The 27802-nt window shown below is 34.6% G+C and overlaps 1 protein-coding gene across 1 annotated transcript; it reads right to left on the reverse strand.

The window, feature by feature from the left end:
* On the reverse strand, positions 1 to 27751 carry LOC132551750 (dynein axonemal intermediate chain 4-like). The gene is made up of 24 exons (XM_060215883.1): positions 27705 to 27751; positions 26388 to 26586; positions 25819 to 25926; positions 25291 to 25373; positions 25023 to 25120; positions 22399 to 22580; positions 21994 to 22101; positions 21472 to 21541; positions 21200 to 21217; positions 19799 to 19924; positions 14171 to 14206; positions 12690 to 12811; positions 12086 to 12188; positions 11498 to 11646; positions 11242 to 11328; positions 10811 to 10935; positions 5284 to 5438; positions 4832 to 4955; positions 4373 to 4460; positions 3156 to 3284; positions 2560 to 2657; positions 2149 to 2224; positions 846 to 923; positions 1 to 384 (listed from the first exon to the last, which is right to left on the reverse strand). Exons 1-24 carry the CDS (start codon positions 27749 to 27751, stop codon positions 280 to 282), a joined length of 2514 nt encoding a protein of 837 aa, XP_060071866.1. The 3' UTR covers positions 1 to 279.
* Positions 27752 to 27802: the final 51 nt, after the last annotated feature.

Consider the following 27802-nt stretch of genomic DNA (forward strand, 5'->3'; position numbering starts at 1 on the left):
TTTTTGCAGCTGACAAAAAACTTGGAAAACTAAGCACAACTACAGTGTCAGTTAATTTTGCAATTTCTTTCACAAAATTCAAGTTCAACAATATTTTGATGGTCCCAAAATCAAGGCAACATCAAAATATGTGAAGGAATGTCTGTTGTATGGTTTTATTTGCTTGCTCTTGTATCTTAATCACATGACACCAGTTTCCTTGACAACCTAGCACTCGGTACAGATCACATGTCTTATACAACCAATCCTAGATCATCGGGACGACACTCAACACCGTGATCACTCATCAGCCTTAACTCCTTCCTCCTCCTCCTTCTCCTCGGTGGTTTCTGTTTGAAGCTGTGTAGCCAGTGATGCTTTGATCACGTTGTTTAGTGCGTCAGCCTGGAAGAAGAGAAGTACAAGGTACAGAGTCAATCTAAAGCAGACTAATATACGATAACTGGAGCCTTAATTTCCTCAAATTCAGCATTCTCATAGACTTTTACACTACAGTACTACATCTCATATCATATGATAGTGCATATAGATTATTTTAAATGACATATTAACACAATACACTCCTCAACATGAAATGTTGGTGGCTACTGTTAAGATTTAAACCCAAAACATCACTTCCAGGGTTAAAACCTGTTACCACATAACTATACCACTTGATTTTTTTTAAAACCATGAAACAACAAAAAGTTTTTACAACATAGAAATTTCATGTCATACAGTATCTGGATTCCATTGTAAGAAAAAAATGAAAATCTTTTACCCCTTTCCAGTTTAATTGCACATTAAGTGGCAGATATCATTTTCAATATTGTATCAGTTAAGGTATCGGTATACTCAATATGTACCTGGTTCTCAGGAGGCTCCGGCATACATCTCAACTCGTACACCGTCACTTGTCCCTCACTGTCACCAACCAGGATACACTGTCAACAGTAACATTATAGATACATTATACATATAACACATTCTCTAAATCTATATACACTGTAAACAGGGCCATAGTAACATTATAGATACAACACATTCTCTAAATCTATATACACTGTAAACAGGGCAATAGTAACATTATAGATACAACACATTCTCTAAATCTATATACACTGTAAACAGGGCAATAGTAACATTATAGATACAACACATTCTCTAAATCTATATACACTGTAAACAGGGCCATAGTAACATTATAGATACAACACATTCTCTAAATCTATATACACTGTAAACAGGGCAATAGTAACATTACAGATATAACACAGTCTTTAAATCTATATACACCGTAAACAGGGCAATAGTAACATTATAGATACAACACATTCTCTAAATCTATATACACTGTAAACAGGGCAATAGTAACATTATAGATACAACACATTCTCTAAATCTATATACACTGTAAACAGGGCAATAGTAACATTACAGATATAACACAGTCTTTAAATCTATATACACCGTAAACAGGGCCATAGTAACATTATAGATATAACACATTCTCTAAATCTATATACACTGTAAACAGGGCCACAGTAACATTACAGATATAACACATTCTCTAAATTTATATACACTGTAAACAGGGCAATAGTAACATTACAAATATAACACATTCTCTAAATTTATATACACTGTAAACAGGGCCATAGTAACATTACAAATATAACACATTCTCTAAATCTATATACACTGTAAACAGGGCCATAGTAACATTACAAATATAACACATTCTCTAAATCTATATACACTGTAAACAGGGCCATAGTAACATTACAAATATAACACATTCTCTAAATCTATATACACTGTAAACAGGGCCATAGTAACATTATAGATATAACACATTCTCTAAATCTATATACACGGTAAACAGGGCCATAGTAACATTATAGATATAACACATTCTCTAAATCTAAACAGTGTCCACAGAGTAACATTAACCCTGTAGTAACAATACAAACACAATACATCTTTGTTGCATTTACCAGTAGAGAAGTTGCACAGCATTAAAAACTATCATTTTTATCTCTAAGCTGTTAGTTTGACAAGCCTTAAGATAGTTTACAATTCTATTTCTCAAGCTTCCAGCTTCTTTATATACTAGACTAGTAATAGATCTAATTCCATGATCTTAAACACTGTTTATGATAACATTACCTCAGAGTTTTTGGCAAATGTCACTGCAGTCTGTTTGGCTCCAGATGTAGGGTTGCTGACTATCTGTGGGTCGAGCCTAGAACATAATCATTGACATAATCAGACACAGCATGAGACACAGCATAAAACATAATGAGACACAGCATAAAACATAATGAGACACAGCATAAAACATAACCATTAGCATTATTTGAAACAAATACATAATTGAACAAATATATAGCATACTTTAATTCATGGATATTAAAAGAAAACTACAGCTAGACCATGATTGAATAATGTAGATATCAGTGACAAGCAAATGCATAAGGAAGTCATGTTCCTGCTATGGCTGAGGTCCCAAACACTGAAACCTGCCCCTCATTCACACTTGCCTCAAGTGATCATTGACAGAATGAGGAATATACTTACGTGCTTAGGCTAAGGTCCCATACTTCAACTCGCCCCTCATTCACACAGGCAAACACTGTGGACGATCGTGGTGACCATGTTACATCATACACTGATTTCTGTAAAATCAACATCACACACTGTAAATCTTCATTTTCAAACTCTAAACTTGTGTTATAGCATGAATTCCATTAACTAACTATCACATAGCATAGCATTAGAATAAAACCAAAGTGAGCAGGAATTCACATCAAAATCATAAAAATAAATCATGTAATTAATCTATTGAAGTCAATGATGAAGTTTCTTGAAAACTTGTTCAGAAAGTAATTAGTAGTACAGCTGACAGACTTCTATCCTGTACAAAGAGGGGTGGATTATCAGATTTCAGTATGTCTCCAAATCAATTACTAGCAGTAGGCAATAAAATTCCCTCAGCTCTGAAAACCTATACCTTCACCTATGTAAATACTAAAAGGGGAGGGGTGTGTGTCTTTTTACATATGGTATAAGACTGGGACATTTATCTATTTTTGTTACAGTATACTAGAAACTGAGGACTGGGACATCTGTTAATTGTTGTCACTGTATACTTAAAATCGATGACTAGGACTTACGTTAAGTGAGAAGAAGCTAAGGATTGGTTTATTTCTCTCTTGGTGCCATAACCGAATACTCCAATCTGCACTGCAACTGAGGAAAATATCATTGACGAAGGGAGACCACTCCATTTTGTAGACTGGACCCTGCAAAATAAAAATTTAAATACACCGATATTATATATATAAAACAGTCACAATATAGTTACTATAACAAGTTCCTATTCTAATTTTGATGCAAAAGGATCCAATTGAGGTTTTTATTTTTTATATTTACTTGTATAATTTAAGCTGTAGAAGATTTTGGAATTTTATGGGCTGCAAATAGTGTTTTTATGCTGTGTCTTTTTTTTTATATCCTTCAAAAGTTAAAGTGTTTTTGACTCACAAAAATGAGCGAACTCTTTGAGTTTGAAGGACATGTCTATTTCACATCATTAGTGTGAATTGTGAGCTATACAATATCTATGTGCAATGAACACATCATAAGTGTGAGCTGTGAGCTATACAATATCTATGTGCAATGAACACATCATAAGTGTGAATTGTGAGCTATACAATATCTATGTGCAATGAACACATCATAAGTGTGAGCTGTGAGCTATACAATATCTATGTGCAATGAACACATCATAAGTGTGAGCTGTGAGCTATACAATATCTATGTGCAATGAACACATCATAAGTGTGAGCTGTGTCAATATTTTGCAATGAACACATCATAAGTGTGAGCTGTGAGCTATACAATATCTATGTGCAATGAACACATCATAAGTGTGAGCTGTGAGCTATACAATATCTATGTGCAATGAACACATCATAAGTGTGAGCTGTGAGCTATACAATATCTATGTGCAATGAACACATCATAAGTGTGAGCTGTGAGCTATACAATATCTATGTGCAATGAACACATCATAAGTGTGAGCTGTGAGCTATACAATATCTATGTGCAATGAACACATCATAAGTGTGAGCTGTGAGCTATACAATATCTATGTGCAATGAACACATCATAAGTGTGAGCTGTGAGCTATACAATATCTATGTGCAATGAACACATCATAAGTGTGAGCTGTGTAATATGTATGTATGATACACTAAAAATTGGTCAGATCTCTTCAATTATCGTGTCCAATGATCAATGATAAGTGTGAACTATATGACATCTGATATTTCCAGAGTGGGTTACCAAAATCAGGCATTTCAATGGCTAGTTACAGCAAACGACTTACATTATGACCTGTGTAGCTGTCCAAATATTGCTCATTATAGGAACATGAACACTTATGAATGTGGCCTTCTTCTGTCCCAGCTAGATAACTAATCAATGAAACCGGGACATAAATAACATTTTTTGTATTAATGAAAAGAAACAAGAAATGACAATATTAAAAATCATTACCATTCCTCAATTATTGTTGATAAAAATATGTGTTCTGATTAAATAATAAAAGAAAACAGGGAAAATTTACTGCATATGCTTTTATTAAGGGTTATGAGCCTGTCTATATCTATAATACAAATTTATATCCCTGACTTAACATTGAATATGAAATTTTCACAGAAGGATGCTGAATGCTGCGATTACAAATCTATGTTTTTGATATACCTGAACTTTCAACAGTTAAAATGAGCTCATTGTTTTATCTGTAAACCACCACTTCCACATGTTAACAAAATGACACACTTACATATTAGAATCTCTGCTATGGAAGTCAAAACACAGTCCTCCAGCATGTCTAGAAATGAAAGCCTCGCCCTTCTTTTCTTTTTTACCTCCCATCCTGGTTGGCATTCTTTTCAGCCTCATTAAATCTACAATTGGCAAGCAGTTAGATTTACATCTGACAATTAGATTGATAATGACACTAAAATTACAGAAAAATGAATAGGAAATAATTAAGAAAATAAATTGTGTAATTTTTAAAGAAACATATAAAATACTAGTCTTCACATTTTTAAAGAATCTAATGAGAAATCAAGGAGCATTTTTAATTCCAAATCATACGTATGGAAATTAGCTGTTTGAATAAACCAATCACATATTGAACAAGCACTGTTTAAATTTTATACATAAGTAAATGTCAATATGATGTCGATGACATTAAAATCAGTACCAAAAAATAACGTTTATATTCTTTACCATAGCTTTCAAATCCTTTTCTGATGGACCACTGTGTCACTCTCCCGTCTGTGGAGATAGAAACAAGTACCTCTGTGCGGTCTTCACCTGATCCTCGTTCTTTTTCTATCCATCGAATGTGCCATACAGGTGCTGTGTGCTTCCCGGGGATGTGGCTAGACATTACATATAGTTCTAAGTTAACATGGATTTAAATTATCAATATATGTTGGTGGTGTAGAATAAGATAGTCAAAACAAACAGTTGTTTTCATAAAGATGTTTCTTTTGTTTAGGTTGTAATATGACACTACACGTCGTACACTATTGACAATATACATGAAATACATTGTTTATACACAGATATACCACAAATACTGGACAAATGATTTGTTAGGTCAACTGAGAAAATTATCAATTTTCTTTATGATGTATGGCTAGTACTAATACAATTTCCTATAATTTCAATAATGTTCAACTGTCATTGTATTTTGTACGAAAGCAACATTTGTATCGAAAGAGACAAAGTGGATATATCACACTTTAAAACTATCAACAATGGGCTGACACTAGGTAGACATATCACACAAGCTATCAACAGTGGGCTGACACTGGGTAGATATATCACACACACTATCAACAATGGGCTGACACTGGGTAGATATATCACACACACTATCAACAATGGGCTGACACTAGGTAGATATATCACACACACTATCAACAATGGGCTGACACTAGGTAGATATATCACACACACTATCAACAATGGGCTGACACTAGGTAGATATATCACACACACACTATCAACAATGGGCTGACATAAGGTAGATATATCACACACACTATCAACAACAGATTACTGATATATCACACACACTATCAACAATAAACTGACAGATTAGGTAGATATATCACACAAACTAACAACAATTGTTATATACTACCCTTAAATATATCACACACACTATTAACAATGGACCCTTAAACAACATAAACAACAGATTATTGATATATCACACACACTATAAACAACATAAACAACAGATTATTGATATATCACACACACTATCAACAACTACAACAACAGATTAGTTATATATCACACACACTATCAACAATGGGCTGACACTTAGATATATCACACACAGATTATTGTTATATAGGACCCTTAAACAACATAAACAACAGATATATCACACACACATAAACAACAGATTATTGGGACCCTAAACAACATAAACAACAGATTATATATATATACACACATAAACAACGTTATACACGACCCTTAAACAACATAAACACAGATTATTGTTATACAAGCGCTTAAACAACATAAACAACAGATATATCACACACACATAAACAACAGATTATTGGCTATCCTAAACAACATAAACAACAGATTATTGTTATACACACACACACATAAACAACAGATTATTGTTATACAGTGACCCTTAAACACACATAAACAACAGATTATGTTATACAGTGACCCTTAACAACATAAACAACAGATTATTATATCACACACAACATAAACAACAGATTATGGGACCCTTAAACAACATGATTATTGTTATATATGACACACACACATAACAGATTATTGTTATATGGACCCTTAAACAACATAAACAACAGATTATTGTTATACACACACACTAAACAACAGAATTGTTATACAGTGACCCTTAAACAACATAAACAACAGATTATTGTTATACACGACCCTTAAACAACATAAACAACAGATTATTGATATACAGCGACCCTTAAACAACATAAACAACAGATTATTGTTATACAGCGACCCTTAAACAACATAAACAACAGATTATTGTTATACAGCGACCCTTAAACAACATAAACAACAGATTATTGTTATAGCGACCCTTAAACAACATAAACAACAGATTATTGTTATACAGCGACCCTTAAACAACATAAACAACAGATTATTGTTATACAGCGACCCTTAAACAACATAAACAACAGATTATTGTTATACAGCGACCCTTAAACAACATAAACAACAGATTATTGTTATATAGCGACCCTTAAACAACATAAACAACAGATTAATGTTATACAGCTACCCTTAAACAACATAAACAACAGATTATTGTTATATAGCTACCCTTAAACAACATAAACAACAGATTATTGTTATATAGCTATCCTTAAACAACATAAACAACAGATTATTGTTATACAGCGACCCTTAAACAACATAAACAACAGATTATTGTTATATAGCTATCCTTAAACAACATAAACAACAGATTATTGTTATACAGCGACCCTTAAACAACATAAACAACAGATTATTGTTATACAGCGACCCTTAAACAACATAAACAACAGATTATTGTTATACAGCGACCCTTAAACAACATAAACAACAGATTATTGTTATACAGCGACCCTTAAACAACATAAACAACAGATTATTGTTATACAGCGACCCTTAAACAACATAAACAACAGATTATTGTTATATAGCGACCCTTAAACAACATAAACAACAGATTATTGTTATATAGCTATCCTTAAACAACATAAACAACAGATTATTGTTATACAGCGACCCTTAAACAACATAAACAACAGATTATTGTTATATAGCGACCCTTAAACAACATAAACAACAGATTATTGTTATATAGCGACCCTTAAACAACATAAACAACAGATTATTGTTATACAGCGACCCTTAAACAACATAAACAACAGATTATTGTTATACAGCGACCCTTAAACAACATAAACAACAGATTATTGTTATACAGCGACCCTTAAACAACATAAACAACAGATTATTGTTATACAGCGACCCTTAAACAACATAAACAACAGATTATTGTTATACAGCGACCCTTAAACAACATAAACAACAGATTATTGTTATACAGCGACCCTTAAACAACATAAACAACAGATTATTGTTATACAGCGACCCTTAAACAACATAAACAACAGATTATTGTTATACAGCGACCCTTAAACAACATAAACAACAGATTATTGTTATACAGCGACCCTTAAACAACATAAACAACAGATTATTGTTATATAGCTATCCTTAAACAACATAAACAACAGATTATTGTTATATAGCTATCCTTAAACAACATAAACAACAGATTATTGTTATACAGCGACCCTTAAACAACATAAACAACAGATTATTGTTATATAGCGACCCTTAAACAACATAAACAACAGATTATTGTTATACAGCGACCCTTAAACAACATAAACAACAGATTATTGTTATATAGCGACCCTTAAACAACATAAACAACAGATTATTGTTATATAGCTATCCTTAAACAACATAAACAACAGATTATTGTTATACAGCGACCCTTAAACAACATAAACAACAGATTATTGTTATATAGCGACCCTTAAACAACATAAACAACAGATTATTGTTATACAGCGACCCTTAAACAACATAAACAACAGATTATTGTTATACAGCGACCCTTAAACAACATAAACAACAGATTATTGTTATATAGCTATCCTTAAACAACATAAACAACAGATTATTGTTATACAGCGACCCTTAAACAACATAAACAACAGATTATTGTTATATAGCGACCCTTAAACAACATAAACAACAGATTATTGTTATATAGCGACCCTTAAACAACATAAACAACAGATTATTGTTATATAGCGACCCTTAAACAACATAAACAACAGATTATTGTTATATAGCGACCCTTAAACAACATAAACAACAGATTATTGTTATACAGCGACCCTTAAACAACATAAACAACAGATTATTGTTATACAGCGACCCTTAAACAACATAAACAACAGATTATTGTTATACAGCGACCCTTAAACAACATAAACAACAGATTATTGTTATACAGCGACCCTTAAACAACATAAACAACAGATTATTGTTATACAGCGACCCTTAAACAACATAAACAACAGATTATTGTTATACAGTGACCCTTAAACAACATAAACAACAGATTATTGTTATACAGCGACCCTTAAACAACATAAACAACAGATTATTGTTATACAGCGACCCTTAAACAACATAAACAACAGATTATTGTTATATAGCGACCCTTAAACAACATAAACAACAAATTTAATGTTATACAGCTACCCTTAAACAACATAAACAACAGATTATTGTTATACAGCGACCCTTAAACAACATAAACAACAGATTATTGTTATACAGCGACCCTTAAACAACATAAACAACAGATTATTGTTATATAGCTACCCTTAAACAACATAAACAACAGATTATTGTTATACAGCGACCCTTAAACAACATAAACAACAGATTATTGTTATATAGCTACCCTTAAACAACATAAACAACAGATTATTGTTATATAGCTACCCTTAAACAACATAAACAACAGATTATTGTTATATAGCTACCCTTAAACAACATAAACAACAGATTATTGTTATATAGCTACCCTTAAACAACATAAACAACAGATTATTGTTATATAGCTACCCTTAAACAACATAAACAACAGATTATTGTTATACAGCGACCCTTAAACAACATAAACAACAGATTATTGTTATACAGCGACCCTTAAACAACATAAACAACAGATTATTGTTATATAGCTATCCTTAAACAACATAAACAACAGATTATTGTTATACAGCGACCCTTAAACAACATAAACATTAGATTGTTGTTATAAAGTGGACAGGAACCGGTTCCCAAACAACATATCATTTTTATACAGTGGTTAGGAACAGTGTTCCCAAACAACATATCATTTTTATACAGTGGTTAGGAACAGTGTTCCCAAACAACATATCATTTTTATACAGTGGTTAGGAACAGTGTTACCAAACAACATATCATTTTTATACAGTGGCTAGTAACAGTGTTCCCAAACAACAGATCATTTTTATACAGTGGTTAGGAACAGTGTTACCAAACAACATATCATTTTTATACAGTGGTTAGTAACAGTGTTCCCAAACAACATTTCATTTTTATACAGTGGTTAGGAACAGTGTTCCCAAACAACATATCATTTTTATACAGTGGTTAGGAACAGTGTTACCAAACAACATATCATTTTTATACAGTGGCTAGTAACAGTGTTCCCAAACAACAGATCATTTTTATACAGTGGTTAGGAACAGCATTCCCAAACAACATATCATTTTTATACAGCGGTTAAGAACAGTGTTCCCAAACAACATATCATTTTTATACAGCGGTTAAGAACAGTGTTCTCAAACAACATATCATTGGTATACAGTGGTTAGGAACAGCGTTCCAAAAAACATAAACATAAGATCATTGTTATACAATGACCAGTGTTCCAGAACAACATATAAACAACATCTCATTGTTATAAAGTAGCCCAAAACAACATGAATACTGGACTGCTCTTAATCAGTGGATAGTTACAGTGTTCCAAAACAACATAATTAACAGATTTTTGTTACAAGTGTCTAGGAAGTGTCAACTAGAAAGCGATTCCTCTAAACAGTACAGTCTCACCTATCACCTGTCAGATATTGAGATATTGACCATAGGAAATATGTGTATACATACCGCTAACAAGTTTGGATTACTCCGTGAGAAGTCAATAGCTGTCACCCCTTCTTTACATGTATACACACGCTCAGGAAACTGAAAAATAGTTGATGTGTTCATGAAACTTCATGATCTACGTTTCATGCTTATTTTCTTGTTCGCAAATGTAAGATTGATAAAATATGGAGCTGGACTGATACACATTCCAAATCTCTCTCAAACAGGCAGATGGCAATGTGAATTATTTTATACACTTAAAATGTAAATCCCTTTTCACTATATTATCAAGACAAATAAGTTGATTAAAAACTCTCAACATTCTTTATATATTTGGTCTTTGTGTCCGAGTAGGCCAAATTGCATTATACAGCTGTATTTAAATTCATAACTTCATATACCAACCTCAGGATTCTTCAGGGACCAACAGCAGATCAAGCCAGATTTCTGATTTGAAAACTCAAACTGTCCATAACCAATGGCAATAAGATCCTGAAAGAGAGACATCATACAACCATGGTTACGATGTCGTTCTAAAAGGTGATATAAAAAATGACTATGAAACTGAATTATGAATTAATTTACCTTACTTTTAGGCACTCCCATTGTTAATTCTATCTAACAACTATATATACAATATGATAACATGCAGTCTCTTTACCGGGTTGAGCTTGTTCCATGTCATGCAGCTGACATTACGGCCTTTGGTCATCGGACAGGAGTAGGCCCATAGCCGGTCAACATTAGGTCCCATGTCGGCCACACTTATCTGCTGGGTGGGGTTAGCTGCTTCACTGGCATTGTCAATGTCTGTTAAAGACAACACAACTACCTCACTATACAGGCACAGTATCTATTTCTTCTATCTATACATATTCTGTGGCTGATATAACCATGATTGATAATGTATCACAAAGAAAAATGAAAGAAATAAAATGAAAGAGATTTTATTGACAGAAATTTACCAATAAGAACTCTTCTGCATGTTTCCACAATGAACTGAGAAAAAATACATTTCATTTTTGATAATTATACGAACTTGTGATAAGAAAATAAAACATGTTATATATCCTAGTGAATGTGATTCATTTCTAGAAAGATACTATAAATGGATAACATGACACAGAACCCATCTGTGCACAAAGCAGCATTAACTGTCAGTTAGGTCCCATTTAAAATTCTACAGTTTGTGACAATTGTCTTTTGAAAGATCACAACGGGCCAGTTAATGATAAGTAAGATATATTACCTGGCACAATATCATATCCTCTGTAACAAGCTTGCTTTGGCTGGTAGGTATTTAAGTTAATAACTCTTTCCATGATGAATAAATCTCTTTTGAAACAATCCGACTGAAAATGCAAATAATGAAAATTACCTCACTGGTCAAAAAAACAACAGTTTTCATAACTATGTATATATCTCTATATAGCCACAAACTGCCTTCATTACATCATAATAATAATTTGTTATCAGAGATATCACTACATATTTTTCCAAAATGATTAAATAAATTTACAATTTGACCCTTATTGAAATCATTTTCTGAACCACTAAACTAGGATATGAAACTGCTAACTGAAGTCAGTTTATAAAACGCCTGTCATTTACACAATTAAAATTAAGTAATATTTTCAACAGATAAAATGGTTCTTAACCTTTGAAATTAAGTAATCTTTTTTTTTTGTTAAAATCTACACCTCACATTGTAACACCATGAGAAATATGTGAAAGTTAGGCCCTCTGGATTCTGTGGAAGTCTGTGGAAATGAAGGTGAGTATGGACACCGACTGGCCCTGATTTCTATAGAGAACAGGCATTTCAATGTAAGGACCTAGATATTCTGTTATACCTTTAAGATTTTGTCTTCCTCTATTGCTGTAAGGTCTGCCGCTGGCATGGAAGACACGCCAGTTTCTCTGCTTGCAAAAATACTCTCTGAGCCTGCCACTGAGGACATAGTTGCTCGACTCTCTGTAGAAAAAGAATCTGACATATTATACAATAATCTTAATACTGAAGTTTAGTACAATTAAACCTTAATCCATACAGCTAACATTACGACCACCAACCAGAAATCTGCCTCAAGGTAAACTGGACATAGATATTATAGTTTTAGTTGGAATGTGAATTAATACATTTGATATGAAACAGAAACAATACAATGCTCTAATGATGAAGATTCTATCACTAGTTGAGACAGAAACAATACAATGCTATACTGATGAAGATTTCATCACTTGGTACAGAGCAACTTTATGTTCATCAGTAAGGAATGCATGATTACCTTGGATCATTAACATGGTAGAATCAGATCAGTGTGTCAATTTTATTTTTGATAATAGTTTCTTTTAACCAATTATCTTAATAAAAGATTATTGAAGAAGTAAAATATGTAAAACATGACACGTGTTGTCGACACAAAGAGAACAACTGCTACCAACATACACCCAGTTACTACACAAGCAAATGGTTAAACACATGCAGCACAGATCAATCTATCACATTAATCTAACTGTTGTTGTTGTTAACATATATGGAACAAATTTTAATAATAATGATAAATATTGGCCAACAAAAGGTGGAAGCTTGTTTTGCATTTTTTGTAGAATAAATAAAAAAAGGATTCCTGAAGATAAAAAGCAGGAACAGGAGGAGGAGTAGATGCTGGAAAGTGGAAGAGAAGAAATATGAAGGACATGGGTTGGAGCAGGAGAAACATGGTTAGGGTAGGAGCAAAGGAGTGAAGGCAAGGCTAGGGACAAGGACAGAAGCAGATGCAGAAGCAGTAGATGAGAGCAGCAGGGGTAGAAGCTGGAGCAGGAGTAAGGAAAGGAGCAGAAAGTGAGGTGTAGGATCAGGAGCAGGAGAAGCAGGGGTAGGATCAGGAGTAGGAGAAGCAGGGGTAGGATCTGGAGTAGGAGAAGCAGGGGTAGGATCTGGAGTAGGAGAAGCAGGGGTAGGATATGGAGCAGAAACAGGTGTAGGATCTGGAGCAGAAACAGGGATAGGATCAGAAGCAGAAACAGGGATAGGATCTGGAGCAGGAGAAGCAGGGGTAGGATATGGAGCAGGAGAAGCAGGGGTAGGATATGGAGCAGGAGAAGCAGGGGTAGGATATGGAGCAGGAGAAGCAGGGGTAGGATCAGAATTACAAGAAGAATGGTTGATGGGTTAGTGGTGAAAATTATTTGCTATTCTTTTTGACAAATCATATGCATATATACACTGAATGTTACCTACTAACATGCAAGGTGACCTGACCAACATATTGATCATGCGTGTCTATACCTACATTGGAGTGCTAAAGGTACCACATATCTACTGACTTACCTCCCCTTGATTGTAAAGACCTTGCCTTGGCCGAACCTTAGATAGCATAAATGTAAGTTAGAATGAGTGTTTTCTTTATTTTACATTATAAATAACCTAACATATCTTCTATATCCGCGAAGCCATTCTCGTAAAAAACAATAAAGTAATTCTAAAGAGTCAGTCTGAAGGCTGTAAGACTTCCATGTTTAGTCTGTTAGATAACCACACTCTGACACTGCTAAGCACAGCATCATGAGTAATGGTGTTTCATTGTTACGTTTTACAACAAACTTCCAGAGTAACAAACAGTAGGACAGTAGGTGATGTGTGATATTAGTATACATTATATGACTGGTAATTAAACATAGAGAGAATGATGTAGTGTTTGATTTATTGGCATCTTATACAGCCAGTGTTTGAATCTTGTTGGTAAGAACATTATACCAATATCTGCAATCAAACTTTGAGCTCTTTACAACCACAAGAACTCTTATATACCAAAATCAAAGAATTTTACTGAAACCAGAGCTCTTTACAAGAACAAGAGCTCTATACCAATACCAGAGACCTTGACAAGCACCAGCGCTCATTACTGGCACCAGAGCTCTTTATTTACGCCACGACTAGAGCATTATACAAACACCAGGGCTCCTTTCCATCACCAGACCCCAATTTCAAAAATCTTTTTAAACTAAAGAATTTTCCTTAACTTAAACTTGTGCATAAGAAATCATTACATGAATTAAAGAAACTGCCTTAAATTCGAAGTTTTTCCTTAACTGACATAATGCTTACCTCATGGAAGTTAAGATTTCCCAAAGTTAAGGAAAATTCCTGAATCTAGGGCTAGGGCTAAATCTTATTATTAGCACCAGGACTAAACTGTCACTGAAGTTCTTTGCTAGTACAACAGATTTCAAGGCTGTGGATCAGGCTATTAGGACAACATGTACTAAAGCCTCTCACTTCAGATATCAAATTGGCAATTTCTACTTCAGTAGCCACTGATTTCAAATGTAGACTGCCTCATAGGCCTCTAAATCCAAATAATGTAGGAGTAGGCTGCTGCAGAGGCCTCTATCTCCAGATGTAGGAGTAGGCTGCTACAGAGTCCTCTATCTCCAGATGTAGGAGTAGGCTGCTACAGAGGCCTCTAACTCCAGATGTAGGAGTAGGCTGCTACAGAGGCCTCTATTTCCAGATGTAGGAGTAGGCTGCTACAGAGGCCTCTAACTCCAGATGTAGGAGTAGGCTGCTACAGAGGCCTCTAACTCCAGATGTAGGAGTAGGCTGCTACAGAGGCCTCTATCTCCAGATGTAGGAGTAGGCTGCTACAGAGGCCTCTATCTCCAGATGTAGGAGTAGGCTGCTACAGAGGCCTCTATCTCCAGATGTAGGAGTAGGCTGCTACAGAGGCCTCTAACTCCAGATGTAGGAGTAGGCTGCTACAGAGGCCTCTAACTCCAGATGTAGGAGTAGACTGCTACAACGGCCTCTAACTCCAGATGTAGGGGTAGGCTGCTACAGAGGCCTCTTACTCCAGATGTAGGAGTAGGCTGCTACAGAGGCCTCTTATTCCAGATGTAGGAGTAGGCTGCTACAGAGGCCTCTAACTCCAGATGTAGGGGTAGGCTGCTACAGAGGCCTCTTACTCCAGATGTAGAAGTAGGCTGCTACAGAGGCCTCTTACTCCACATGTAGGAGAAGGCTGCTACAGAGGCCTCTAACTCCAGATGTAGAGGTAGGCTGCTACAGAGGCCTCTATCTCCAGATGTAGGGGTAGGCTGCTACAGAGGCCTCTTACTCCAGATGTAGGAGAAGGCTGCTACAGAGGCCTCTTATTCCAGATGTAGGAGTAGGCTGCTACAGAGGCCTCTAATTCCAGATGTAGGGGTAGGCTGCTACAGAGGCCTCTTACTCCAGATGTAGGAGTAGGCTGCTACAGAGGCCTCTTACTCCAGATGTAGAAGTAGGCTGCTACAGAGGCCTCTTACTCCACATGTAGGATTAGGCTGCTACAGAGGCCTCTAACTCCAGATGTAGAAGTAGGCTGCTACAGAGGCCTCTAACTCCAGATGTAGGAGTAGGCTGCTACAGAGGCCTCTAACTCCAGATGTAGGAGTAGGCTGCTACAGAGGCCTCTAACTCCAGATGTAGGATTAGGCTGCTACAGAGGCCTCTAACTCCAGATGTAGAAGTAGGCTGCTACAGAGGCCTCTAACTCCAGATGTAGGAGTAGGCTGCTACAGAGGCCTCTTACTCCACATGTAGGATTAGGCTGCTACAGAGGCCTCTAACTCCAGATATAGAAGTAGGCTGCTACAGAGGCCTCTATCTCCAGATGTAGGAGTAGGCTGCTACAGAGGCCTCTATCTCCAGATGTAGGGGTAGGCTGCTACAGAGGCCTCTAACTCCAGATGTAGGAGTAGGCTGCTACAGAGGCCTCTAACTCCAGATGTAGGAGTAGACTGCTACAACGGCCTCTAACTCCAGATGTAGGGGTAGGCTGCTACAGAGGCCTCTTACTCCAGATGTAGGAGTAGGCTGCTACAGAGGCCTCTTATTCCAGATGTAGGAGTAGGCTGCTACAGAGGCCTCTAACTCCAGATGTAGGGGTAGGCTGCTACAGAGGCCTCTTACTCCAGATGTAGAAGTAGGCTGCTACAGAGGCCTCTTACTCCACATGTAGGAGAAGGCTGCTACAGAGGCCTCTAACTCCAGATGTAGGAGTAGGCTGCTACAGAGGCCTCTAACTCCAGATGTAGGAGTAGACTGCTACAACGGCCTCTAACTCCAGATGTAGGGTTAGGCTGCTACAGAGGCCTCTTACTCCAGATGTAGGAGTAGGCTGCTACAGAGGCCTCTTATTCCAGATGTAGGAGTAGGCTGCTACAGAGGCCTCTAACTCCAGATGTAGGGGTAGGCTGCTACAGAGGCCTCTTACTCCAGATGTAGAAGTAGGCTGCTACAGAGGCCTCTTACTCCACATGTAGGAGAAGGCTGCTACAGAGGCCTCTAACTCCAGATGTAGGGGTAGGCTGCTACAGAGGCCTCTATCTCCAGATGTAGGGGTAGGCTGCTACAGAGGCCTCTTACTCCAGATGTAGGAGAAGGCTGCTACAGAGGCCTCTTATTCCAGATGTAGGAGTAGGCTGCTACAGAGGCCTCTAATTCCAGATGTAGGGGTAGGCTGCTACAGAGGCCTCTTACTCCAGATGTAGGAGTAGGCTGCTACAGAGGCCTCTTACTCCAGATGCAGAAGTAGGCTGCTACAGAGGCCTCTTACTCCACATGTAGGATTAGGCTGCTACAGAGGCCTCTAACTCCAGATGTAGAAGTAGGCTGCTACAGAGGCCTCTAACTCCAGATGTAGGAGTAGGCTGCTACAGAGGCCTCTAACTCCAGATGTAGGAGTAGGCTGCTACAGAGGCCTCTAACTCCAGATGTAGGATTAGGCTGCTACAGAGGCCTCTAACTCCAGATGTAGAAGTAGGCTGCTACAGAGGCCTCTAACTCCAGATGTAGGAGTAGGCTGCTACAGAGGCCTCTTACTCCACATGTAGGATTAGGCTGCTACAGAGGCCTCTAACTCCAGATATAGAAGTAGGCTGCTACAGAGGCCTCTAACTCCAGATGTAGGAGTAGGCTGCTACAGAGGCCTCTAACTCCAGATGTAGAAGTAGGCTGCTACAGAGGCCTCTAACTCCAGATGTAGGAGTAGGCTGCTACAGAGGCCTCTAACTTCAGATGTAGGATTAGGCTGCTACAGAAATCTATCATTTTATATGTAGGAGTAGGCTGCTACAAAAGCCTCTAACTCCAGGTGAAGGATAAGGCTGTTCTGAAGGTTCTCCCTTCAGATATAGGAGTAGGCAGCTATAGAAGCCTTTCACTTCAGATATAGGAGGAGGCAGCTATAGAAGCCTTTCACTTCAGATGTTGGAGTAGGCTGCTACAGAGGCTTTCCATTTCAAAATTAAGAGTAGGCTACAGTCTCTACAGAATCAACTTCAGATTTAGTAAATATGAAAAGATACAAATGGAGAAGACAGGAATGAGACTATGTGTATACTATAACCAGCTTTGTGCTGAGATAGGAAACATATGTGCTTATTTCTTCAATGGTTCATCATTTATTTGTTTTGAGGTATGTGTTCAATGTTACAAATGATCTAGTAATACATTTCACTTAAATTTCCAAGTCTGCAGATCAGTAAGAACACATTGTAGAACTGTCTGTATGGTATGATGATGATTATATGCTGTTGTGTATAGGACATTGGTCTACTGTTGGTTCTATATAGTGTTGAATATAAGACAGGAGTCTACTGTTGGTTCTATACATAGTGTTGTATATAAGACAGGTGTCTACTGTTGGTTCTATATAGTGTTGAATATAAGACAGGTGTCTACTGTTGGTTCTATACATAGTGTTCTATATAAGACAGGTGTCTACTGTTGGTTCTATATAGTGTTGAATATAAGACAGGAGTATACTGTTGGTTCTATACATAGTGTTGTATATAAGACAGGTGTCTACTGTTGGTTCTATACATGGTGTTGTATATAAGACAGGAGTCCACTGTTGGTTCTATATAGTTTTGTATATAAGACAGGTGTCTACTGTTGGTTCTATATAGTGTTGAATATAAGACAGGAGTCTACTGTTGGTTCTATATAGTGTTGTATATAAGACAGGTGTCTGCTGTTGGTTCTATATAGTGTTGAATATAAGACAGGAGTCTACTGTTGGTTCTATATAGTGTTGTATATAAGACAGGAGTCTACTGTTGGTTCTATACATAGTGTTGTATATAAGACAGGTGTCTACTGTTAGTTGTTTATATAGTGTTGTATATAAGACAGGTGTCTACTGTTGGCTCTATACATAGTGTTGTATATAAGACAGGTGTCTACTGTTGGTTCTATACATAGTGTTGTATATAAGACAGGTGTCTACTGTTGGTTCTATACATAGTGTTGTATATAAGACAGGAGTCTACTGTTGGTTCTATACATAGTGTTGTATATAAGACAGGTGTCTACTGTTGGTTCTATATAGTGTTGAATATAAGACAGGTGTCTACTGTTGGTTCTATACATAGTGTTGTATACAAGACAGGGGTCTACTGTTGGTTCTATATAGTGTTGAATATAAGACAGGAGTCTACTGTTGGTTCTATATAGTGTTGTATATAAGACAGGAGTCTACTGTTGGTTCTATACATAGTGTTGTATATAAGACAGGTGTCTACTGTAAGTTGTTTATATAGTGTTGCATATAAGACAGGTGTCTACTGTTGGTTCAATACATAGTGTTGTATATAAGACAGGTGTCTACTGTTGCTTCTATACATAGTGTTGTATATAAGACAGGAGTCTACTGTTGCTTCTATACATAGTGTTGTATATAAGACAGGTGTCTACTGTTGGCTCTATACATAGTGTTGTATATAAGACAAGTGTCTACTGTTAGTTCTATACTTGGTGTTGTATATAAGACAGGTGTCTACTGTTAGTTGTTTATATAGTGTTGTATATAAGACAGAAGTCTACATTTAGTTCTACACAAGATTTGGTATATAAGCACAATTCTACAGTTGGTTCTACACATAGTCTCATTCCTACCTATCCGCACGCTGCTACCTTCTCGTGTGAGTACTGGTTTTTCCTGGCTATTTGTCTGTGAGCTGGTCTCTTCTGTGCCATCTCCATCCTTAGGACTTGTAGGCCGACTAATTGTACCCTCTTCTTCACCATTATCGTCTTTCTCTGTAGAGGCATAAAGCAACAAATTGTGAATATTTTTGGGAACAAATGCCACAGGCTGCATGGCTGAGTACCTGGTATGTAAACATGTATATATGTCTGTATTCAAATCAACTATCATCTAAAATGTAGCTTCAACCTTTCACAGTTTACTTTAATATTACAAGTAAATAAATGTATATATAGTTATCCCATAAACTCTACAGAAATGTATTGGAAATTATTGTACATAGAGAGACACTGAGCGATGCACAAAACACACCCTCAGCCGGTTTCAACTTGCAAAGGATAACGACCCATTTAAATTTGTACATTTTCAAAATTGAAACTGCATACCTTTTATAAGCTTCTCGTATTCTTTCAACAATATTTAAATAGAATTGTATTTTATGGTAAACATAGAGAAAGTTTAAGTTGAAGTCCTTCATTATTGAAATAAAAAATAGCACCTACAATATGTGATTATTATATTAATAGCCCTCTCTGATCATGAGTTCCTAATGGAACATGATGTCTGGTCATTAGATATTAATATGTATTACGTTTTACAGGATTAAAACCACAACTTCCAAGATTTTCATACTGGTATTAAAACAGTTAAATGGACAAACAACATCCATGAGTTCCTGATATACAGATACTGTATATCTCAGCATAAATCTGGATATTAGCAAGTAGTTGATTAAACACTCAGACACAAGTGAATATTATTACATCAGATGTACAACCCAATAGTACCATATACTAAGTCATCCGGAACATTTTATTTACAGAAATGTAGGCATGTAAATCAGAAAAATATTAGAAATTCAATTGAAGTAAAAATTGTAGGTCTTTCACCTGAAGGAACAGACTTACAGGAAAGTTACTGGACAAAGGAAACATACAGTAAACACATAGTCGCATAGCTTAAATTATAGTAGCAACAAAAGAGTCCAACATCAGTAATATGTTAAAGTTTTTAAAAAATGTTCATTTTATACATAGCCTTGACTAATTATTCACATTCATCCATCCCAAAGATTTGGAACTTATGGACCCATGATAACGATATGTTGCTGTGAATATTTTGGTATTTGGCATCAACAGGGTATAAGCATCATTAAATGAATGATAAGTAAAAAAAAATGTAGGATTCATCAAGAATTAAATTAATAAATGTTGATTTTCACAAGTCAGGAAATATGTATATTACAAATTAGTAATTAGAAATGATTTATGGTTTAAGATTAATTAATTCCACACCATATGACACAATAATACAACACTGAATCTTACTCTCATTTTCTGGTAAACCTGAAATAACATCTTTTACTTTAACATTGATAAAAAAAAATGTATAAATTGTATGATGAAAGTTTTCAATTGTAATCTTTACCTCTTTAACTCTTTCATGTTTTATACTTTTAAAATTAAAATAAGAACAGAAGTTGAAAACTCCAAGAAAATTTGTTCATCCGCAAACGGTGAAAAATTCTACCAACTATAAATCTGCTTGTATTGCAATAGATTATATCTAAATTGTTTACAATAGGATATGAGCAATTTACCTTTGTTTTCCTTATCCTGTTCCTCATATGTATCATACATGTCCCATGTGGTAGCTGTGATACCAACATCCTGTAAAATATAGCAGGAGTATTCAAAACATAGCCTTTATCTATCATTACTTACCACAAGTAAGTCATTAAGTCATTAAGGCTCTGCGATTCTTATTTGCTTTTTTTTTTTTTAAGATAACATATATATAATTTTTTTTTAAAGAATATAAGTAGCCAGCATCAAATAATCTTAGATAACCCATAATAAAATGGTCAACTATTCTGACAAGAAAAAATCATTTTAGAATTTCAGGCACGAAATACAAATATTAGAAAAATTAGACACGAGAACAAAATTTTAAATCTGTATGAGGTATAACACAGTATTAGAAATTATCTCATTTCTAATTCTATCTTGATCACTCATTACATGGAACACTTGTGGTGACTAGGTTCAAAATGATAACTTAGTCAACTGCAAGTTAAACACTTAAGAGGTACAATACTGGACCATTGATTGCGAAAACTAACATTATATGAAATTTTGTTGGTCTGGATGGTTTTAAATTTGGGTGGCTCGTTAAATGTGTTCATTCCTCTCTCCATGTATCTGTCATTGCCAACTCTGCTCTTGATCAACTGAAATCATAAAAAAAACATATCATGTTATATATACTTGTACTAACGGTTAAGGGTGCATGCTACATGTAATATATGTTTTAACTGTCCATTGGTTCTCTACATTAAGAAGCTATTACATATCTTAAATAAGCTGTTCAATGAGATCTGGTTCAACTGAAAATGATGAAAGAAAGTAATATAATGTAACAAAGTATCTATTTAGCTCTTTTAACACAGCTGTAGATAAAAGTACAAATGACAAGTTTCAATATGGAGTGTAATTTGGGTGATATGTAAATAACGAGTGCCTCTTACTTCTTGGTACGTTTCAATTCTCTTTTTGATGCCTGCCGCCTCATCTGACTCTGTAGACACACAGATAGTGGGAAGGTCTAGCAGCCATATTGTTTCAGTCTCTGTCAAGGTCAGGTCAACTTCTTTCTCTAAGTCAGCCTCTGTCAGTGTTTCCTTCACCTCCTCTCGCTTGTGACGAATGTCTGTGACGAAAAGTTTGTATTCAACTTTAAACATACTGAACAAAGAAAGTAACAACCAAAATGAAAATACATTTCATATATTCACTTAAACTGAATGTCTGTGGTTAAAGAGTATATTCAACTTTACAAAATGGTAAACATGGAAAGTGACAAAGACAACAATGTTTTTTATTTTTATATATTTTTTTCAAAACATGTATCTCCAAAACAATTACCATTACTGTGAAATCAATTGTGTTTGTGAAATAATAAGTTCTGTTTGCATAGAAGCTAAATAATCTTGAAGTGGAAAAAAAGTAATGAAGTTTTCTCTATAATTATCTTTAAAATCACAAAACTGTAAAAAAAAAAATGTATGACAGCATCATGATGTTTTATAAACATTAAAATGAAGATTTTAATGACATTTTGAATATATATTATAAAAAATACCTCTAAACCAACTACAAAACCACTACCAAATTTAAGTATGATGATGAAGTCTGTTGGATAGCTATCAGTGTACCATGTAACTAGTAAAACATTGAATAAGATTTTAAAAAAAAACACCATACCACAAATACTGTCCTCTCTATCACCTTAGGTAAAAAAAAATCTCCTTCGACAAATAATTGAATATCTAAAATACCAATACAAATATATTTATTAAAAATAAATAAATCCTTTTCCACAGAAACTAAATTTTACCAATAATATATATTGACTCAGGAGAACTCCGTGTGAGAGATGGTAACGATGCATCATCTAAAATATAAATGTGACCTAAATACACCCTGCTCATAAACATTTGATACTTAATAGATAAAAACCAATTTACCACATAAAGGATATCTAATGGTTTCCAATTTAATATCATACATGTTTCACCACTATAACTGAATATCTTTTTTCACTACAACGATGCATAAGTGAAAAATATAGAGATATTCTGTCATATGAGTGAAATATATATATATATAATCCATTAAGCCATAAATTTTCCTTTTTTATTACATTCTTAAAGAAAAATTAAATTAAAAAAGGAGATCCAAACATGAAATGCAGTGGTGTTCAAAAAAGTTCGGGAAATATTTGCACATTCTTTTAGGACAGACAGTTTGAAGTTCAAGAAGATGACGCCATTTTAAAATGCTGCCTTACTTTGTATTCTACCATTTTATGCTGTTATCTCGACAAGATTGCTTTTATACATGTATAACACAATCAGAGAAAAACAGAATTAAATGTTCACTGAAATTATTTAGTGGAAAACCAACTTATTCAACTTTCACTTCATTTGTGTCTGAACAGGAATATCAGCAAATTTCAATGCAGCAACTAGAAAACACCTCTCTCATTGGTCAAAATTATAAAAATTACATCCTCACTGATGATGATATAAGGTTTTATCAAATTGATAAATTCTTATAGTTCTCTTGCAAAAATGTGATAAATATACATAGAGAATACATGGTCAGTGTCTTAAAATATCAGCTGTATTTTGGCGAGGGTGAAACAAGACAAAGATGGCGAGCCTCTGGTGAGCTTTATATTTTAAGGCACTGACCATGCATTCTATTTATCTTGTAACATTGATTGAAAATCAGACAATCAAAACTTAAGCAGATTTTTTGTTCAATCTTTGTTTTTGCTTGATGACATACATCAAAATAATTGCTCCGTGCAGAAATGTAGTTCCAAACTTCAACGGATATAACAGCGATTTTATGAATATTTGAAAATAAACTTATTCATTACAACAAATAAAATCACTAATTTCATCAGTTAGTCACATTATTAAACGTAATTTTCTAGTAAATTCAGAATGTAATTCTGTCAAATTACTGCATGTGCTAAAATACAGCTGTTTTTTCCGTCACTGCCGAATACAGCAAAAATATATGCATCAGGTGTATTTCTGACAATGGCAGTCCCAGTTGCAAGATAAATGTATATGTCTAATGCTTCATCAATGTTTGTCAACATTTTGACAACATATCAGATAGTGGGTATTATACATTTAAACTTTGGGCTTTATTAACAAGAATATATTCATAAAACATCGTCTTTAATAAATATACAGCTATGACTCAACTGTCCATTTGATGGAAAAGACACTGAATTGAAGTGAGAAAGTGTTGTGTTCACATCGTAGACATGTTCAGTAACACGTTCTAGCTTTCAACCTCTAGGTACAAACATCCAAATGCAGGTGTGTTTTTATTCCCAGATTTAAAAACAGCAGGATATATGGATTTATAAATGAATAGTCTAATCTTTCCATAAATGAAACTCGAAATACTAACACCCTCATTACAGATTCAAACAAATCAGGTTACAAGTTCATATTCTGTATCTAAGGTAAATATTTCACAAAATGTTGTCTGGAAGGTGAAGTTGAAAATCCTAACAGTAGACAAAGGTTCAAATGAAAATCAAATTGAATGTACAGCTGTAGCTTACCTGCCCAGGCTGTCTGTTCTGAAGAAGGCTCTGTAATCTCATCTTCTCCACCCATCATGGAGTCTGTCCCTGTACCCTGTGACTGACTAAATACTGACCTGCAGAACAAACCAAAAAAATTCAATCACAGTATTTTTTTCAATTTAATATTTGCATACATTCATTCTTTTCGAATTAAATCTTTAACAAAAATATCTGTTTACACAATTCTGTCTGTACATATGTTTAATATACAAAGTAACATACATGTATGATAGTTTGAGTTTACCTTGTGAATGGGCCACCACCAAATGTACTGGCAGTCACATTGGCTGTGTTGTATATGGAAGCTTGGGACATGAGATCTGTAGGCTGTAAAAGTGACAGATATGAATTTAAAATTCTTATAAAACTCCTTTTCATATTTTTTTAAATACCTAGAAACTTCAAGGGAATTTTCCTTGTGCAATATAAAAAAATTCAGTTGATATGTTAACTGGAAACTTTTATTTTTTTTTATGTATTAATCTAGACTACTATCATGTTTGCATATTTCATATAATTGAATTTTCTTACAAATACCTGCCTACATTTCATAAAATTCATTATAACCAAATCTTAAACCCAGCAAACAATACTATTAACCTCAGTAAAGAAAAAAAGACTTCCTTTGAATAATTCTTAACATATATTATTTGTGTACATTTGTTCATGTATAGAAGAATACATTATTAACATTATGTCTTCAAAATTTTGGTCCATTTATTATATACCATTTGATATAAAAGCAGTTTTGGTATTAGGGAAATATTCTTACTGTTCCAGCAGAGCTATCCAGAATGTTACTCTGGTTCTTCTTCACAGTGGCGTGATCATGACCTAACAGTGGAACTGGAGTCACATCGTTACCAGCTTCATCAATCACCTTTAAAACAAGAATAAAATTAAATCACCATGATTTCACAATATGAATATGAAGTCAGTGTTAAATTTTAACTTTGAATCTGGATTTTTTTTTATATTGCATTTTTACTTATTCTCTAGCTAAAAGATATACTGAAATTATCAAGTATGCAGAAAATTAGGGGAAAATCTCAAATGATTTTGGGAAACTCTTCCAAGGAGTTACAATTATTAATCCTACTATAAACAACAAGGCATAACTCAATTTAAATCATTCAAGAAAGCAATCAAAACAAATGTTTTTACGCTTCAGAACATCAAACCTGACCAAAAAAAACCTCTTATCTTTCAACAACAAACAAGCTGAATTATTTATTAGTGCTTTTTATAATGTTCTATCTTTGATCTCGGCTTTTGGGTATACTGTATCAAACTATATATACATGTAATACCTTTTTAACTCATTATAAATCACTCTATTACCTGAACTGGTGGCTTTCCTACCAACGCTGCTTTCTCAGCTTCCCTTGCAGCAATACTTCTGCGGCTTGCTGATGACAAGACATTTGACCGTGATCTTGTACTTCCATATACTCCAGTATTTCCACCATATTTACTCTTTGATACAGAACCAGCAAGGTTTCCTTTTCTGGAGGCAGTACTGGCACCTTGACCACTGCCACTGAAATAAAGGGGACATGATCATATAGCATACACCAAAGACAGAAAGCTACATATATAATGTATATATGATAAAAATACAAATATTCTGTTATGAATTATATTCTTATCCATATATATATGCTTTATAGATTAGATGACTTGATTAATAAAGATAATAAAGTATCTTCTTAACAATTTAATTATTTAACAAATTACAATCAAAATTTTCGTAAATAAAATTTCCATGCAAGGAAAATGACAACTGTTGAAAAAAAAAAAAACACTTTGTGTTGTCAGCTGACTGCAAAAGCAATTCATTTCACATGTAGGAGTCTTGTGTAACTGTAAATAGATATCTACATAAAAATCTTTGAAGGATACAAGATATGTATAATAAGCTTCAAATATGACTTACTGATGAATTTTTACAACACCCATATGATTTACATTAATATAATGATATGAATATTAAGGGTGATACCACCAGAATTAAAGAGAAAGATCTGGCTAAGTAGCAAAGAAGGAGCAGACGACAACATTATAATACAATAAAGTCAGAAGTCCCATGAACTACATTTGGTCAAAAGATGAATTTTGTATTATTTGATTTCTCATAAGTTACTTGTACTAAGCAACTTCAAAAGATAAAGAAAATGTCATATATATGTGAGTTTCTGTGACTGATTTTAACAATTAAGCAAATCCTCTAAAATTGCAACACAACATAATTTCATACTATGGCATAATATGCATGTACTGCTGACACCTCCATAAACTTAACTGCCTACATTGATGCATTTGGATAAAGTATTACTGAGTTTACTCATGTAACATACAGAACCCATCCCCCTCTTCTGCTGTCATAGGTCTTCATCATGCATGGTTCTATTGAAGTTTCAATGAACAGCTTTTATTAAAATATATATTACTTGCAAGTTACATAGATACAGTCTGCATTCCCTAAATTAAACATTAGTCTTTAAACAACATTGTCATCAATTATCATAAAACATTGCACTCAAAAATATATCATTATATTTGAAACAATTTTATCATATATGAAATACAACCAAATGTAAATATTTCACCATTTTGACACATTTACACAAAATTACTGTTTAATCATGACAAGCATACCCTGGTTGTGATAAATAATTAGACTTCTTTGATTTTGACGTTGACATTGTCACTGCTGAATGAATCTGTGCTTTCAAGCTACACACTATCACCACACA

The sequence above is a fragment of the Ylistrum balloti genome, unplaced genomic scaffold (genome assembly GCF_031769215.1).
Source record: "Ylistrum balloti isolate Yb309-2 unplaced genomic scaffold, AGI_CSIRO_Ybal_v1 Utg370212, whole genome shotgun sequence".
NCBI classification, from domain to species: domain Eukaryota; kingdom Metazoa; phylum Mollusca; class Bivalvia; order Pectinida; family Pectinidae; genus Ylistrum; species Ylistrum balloti.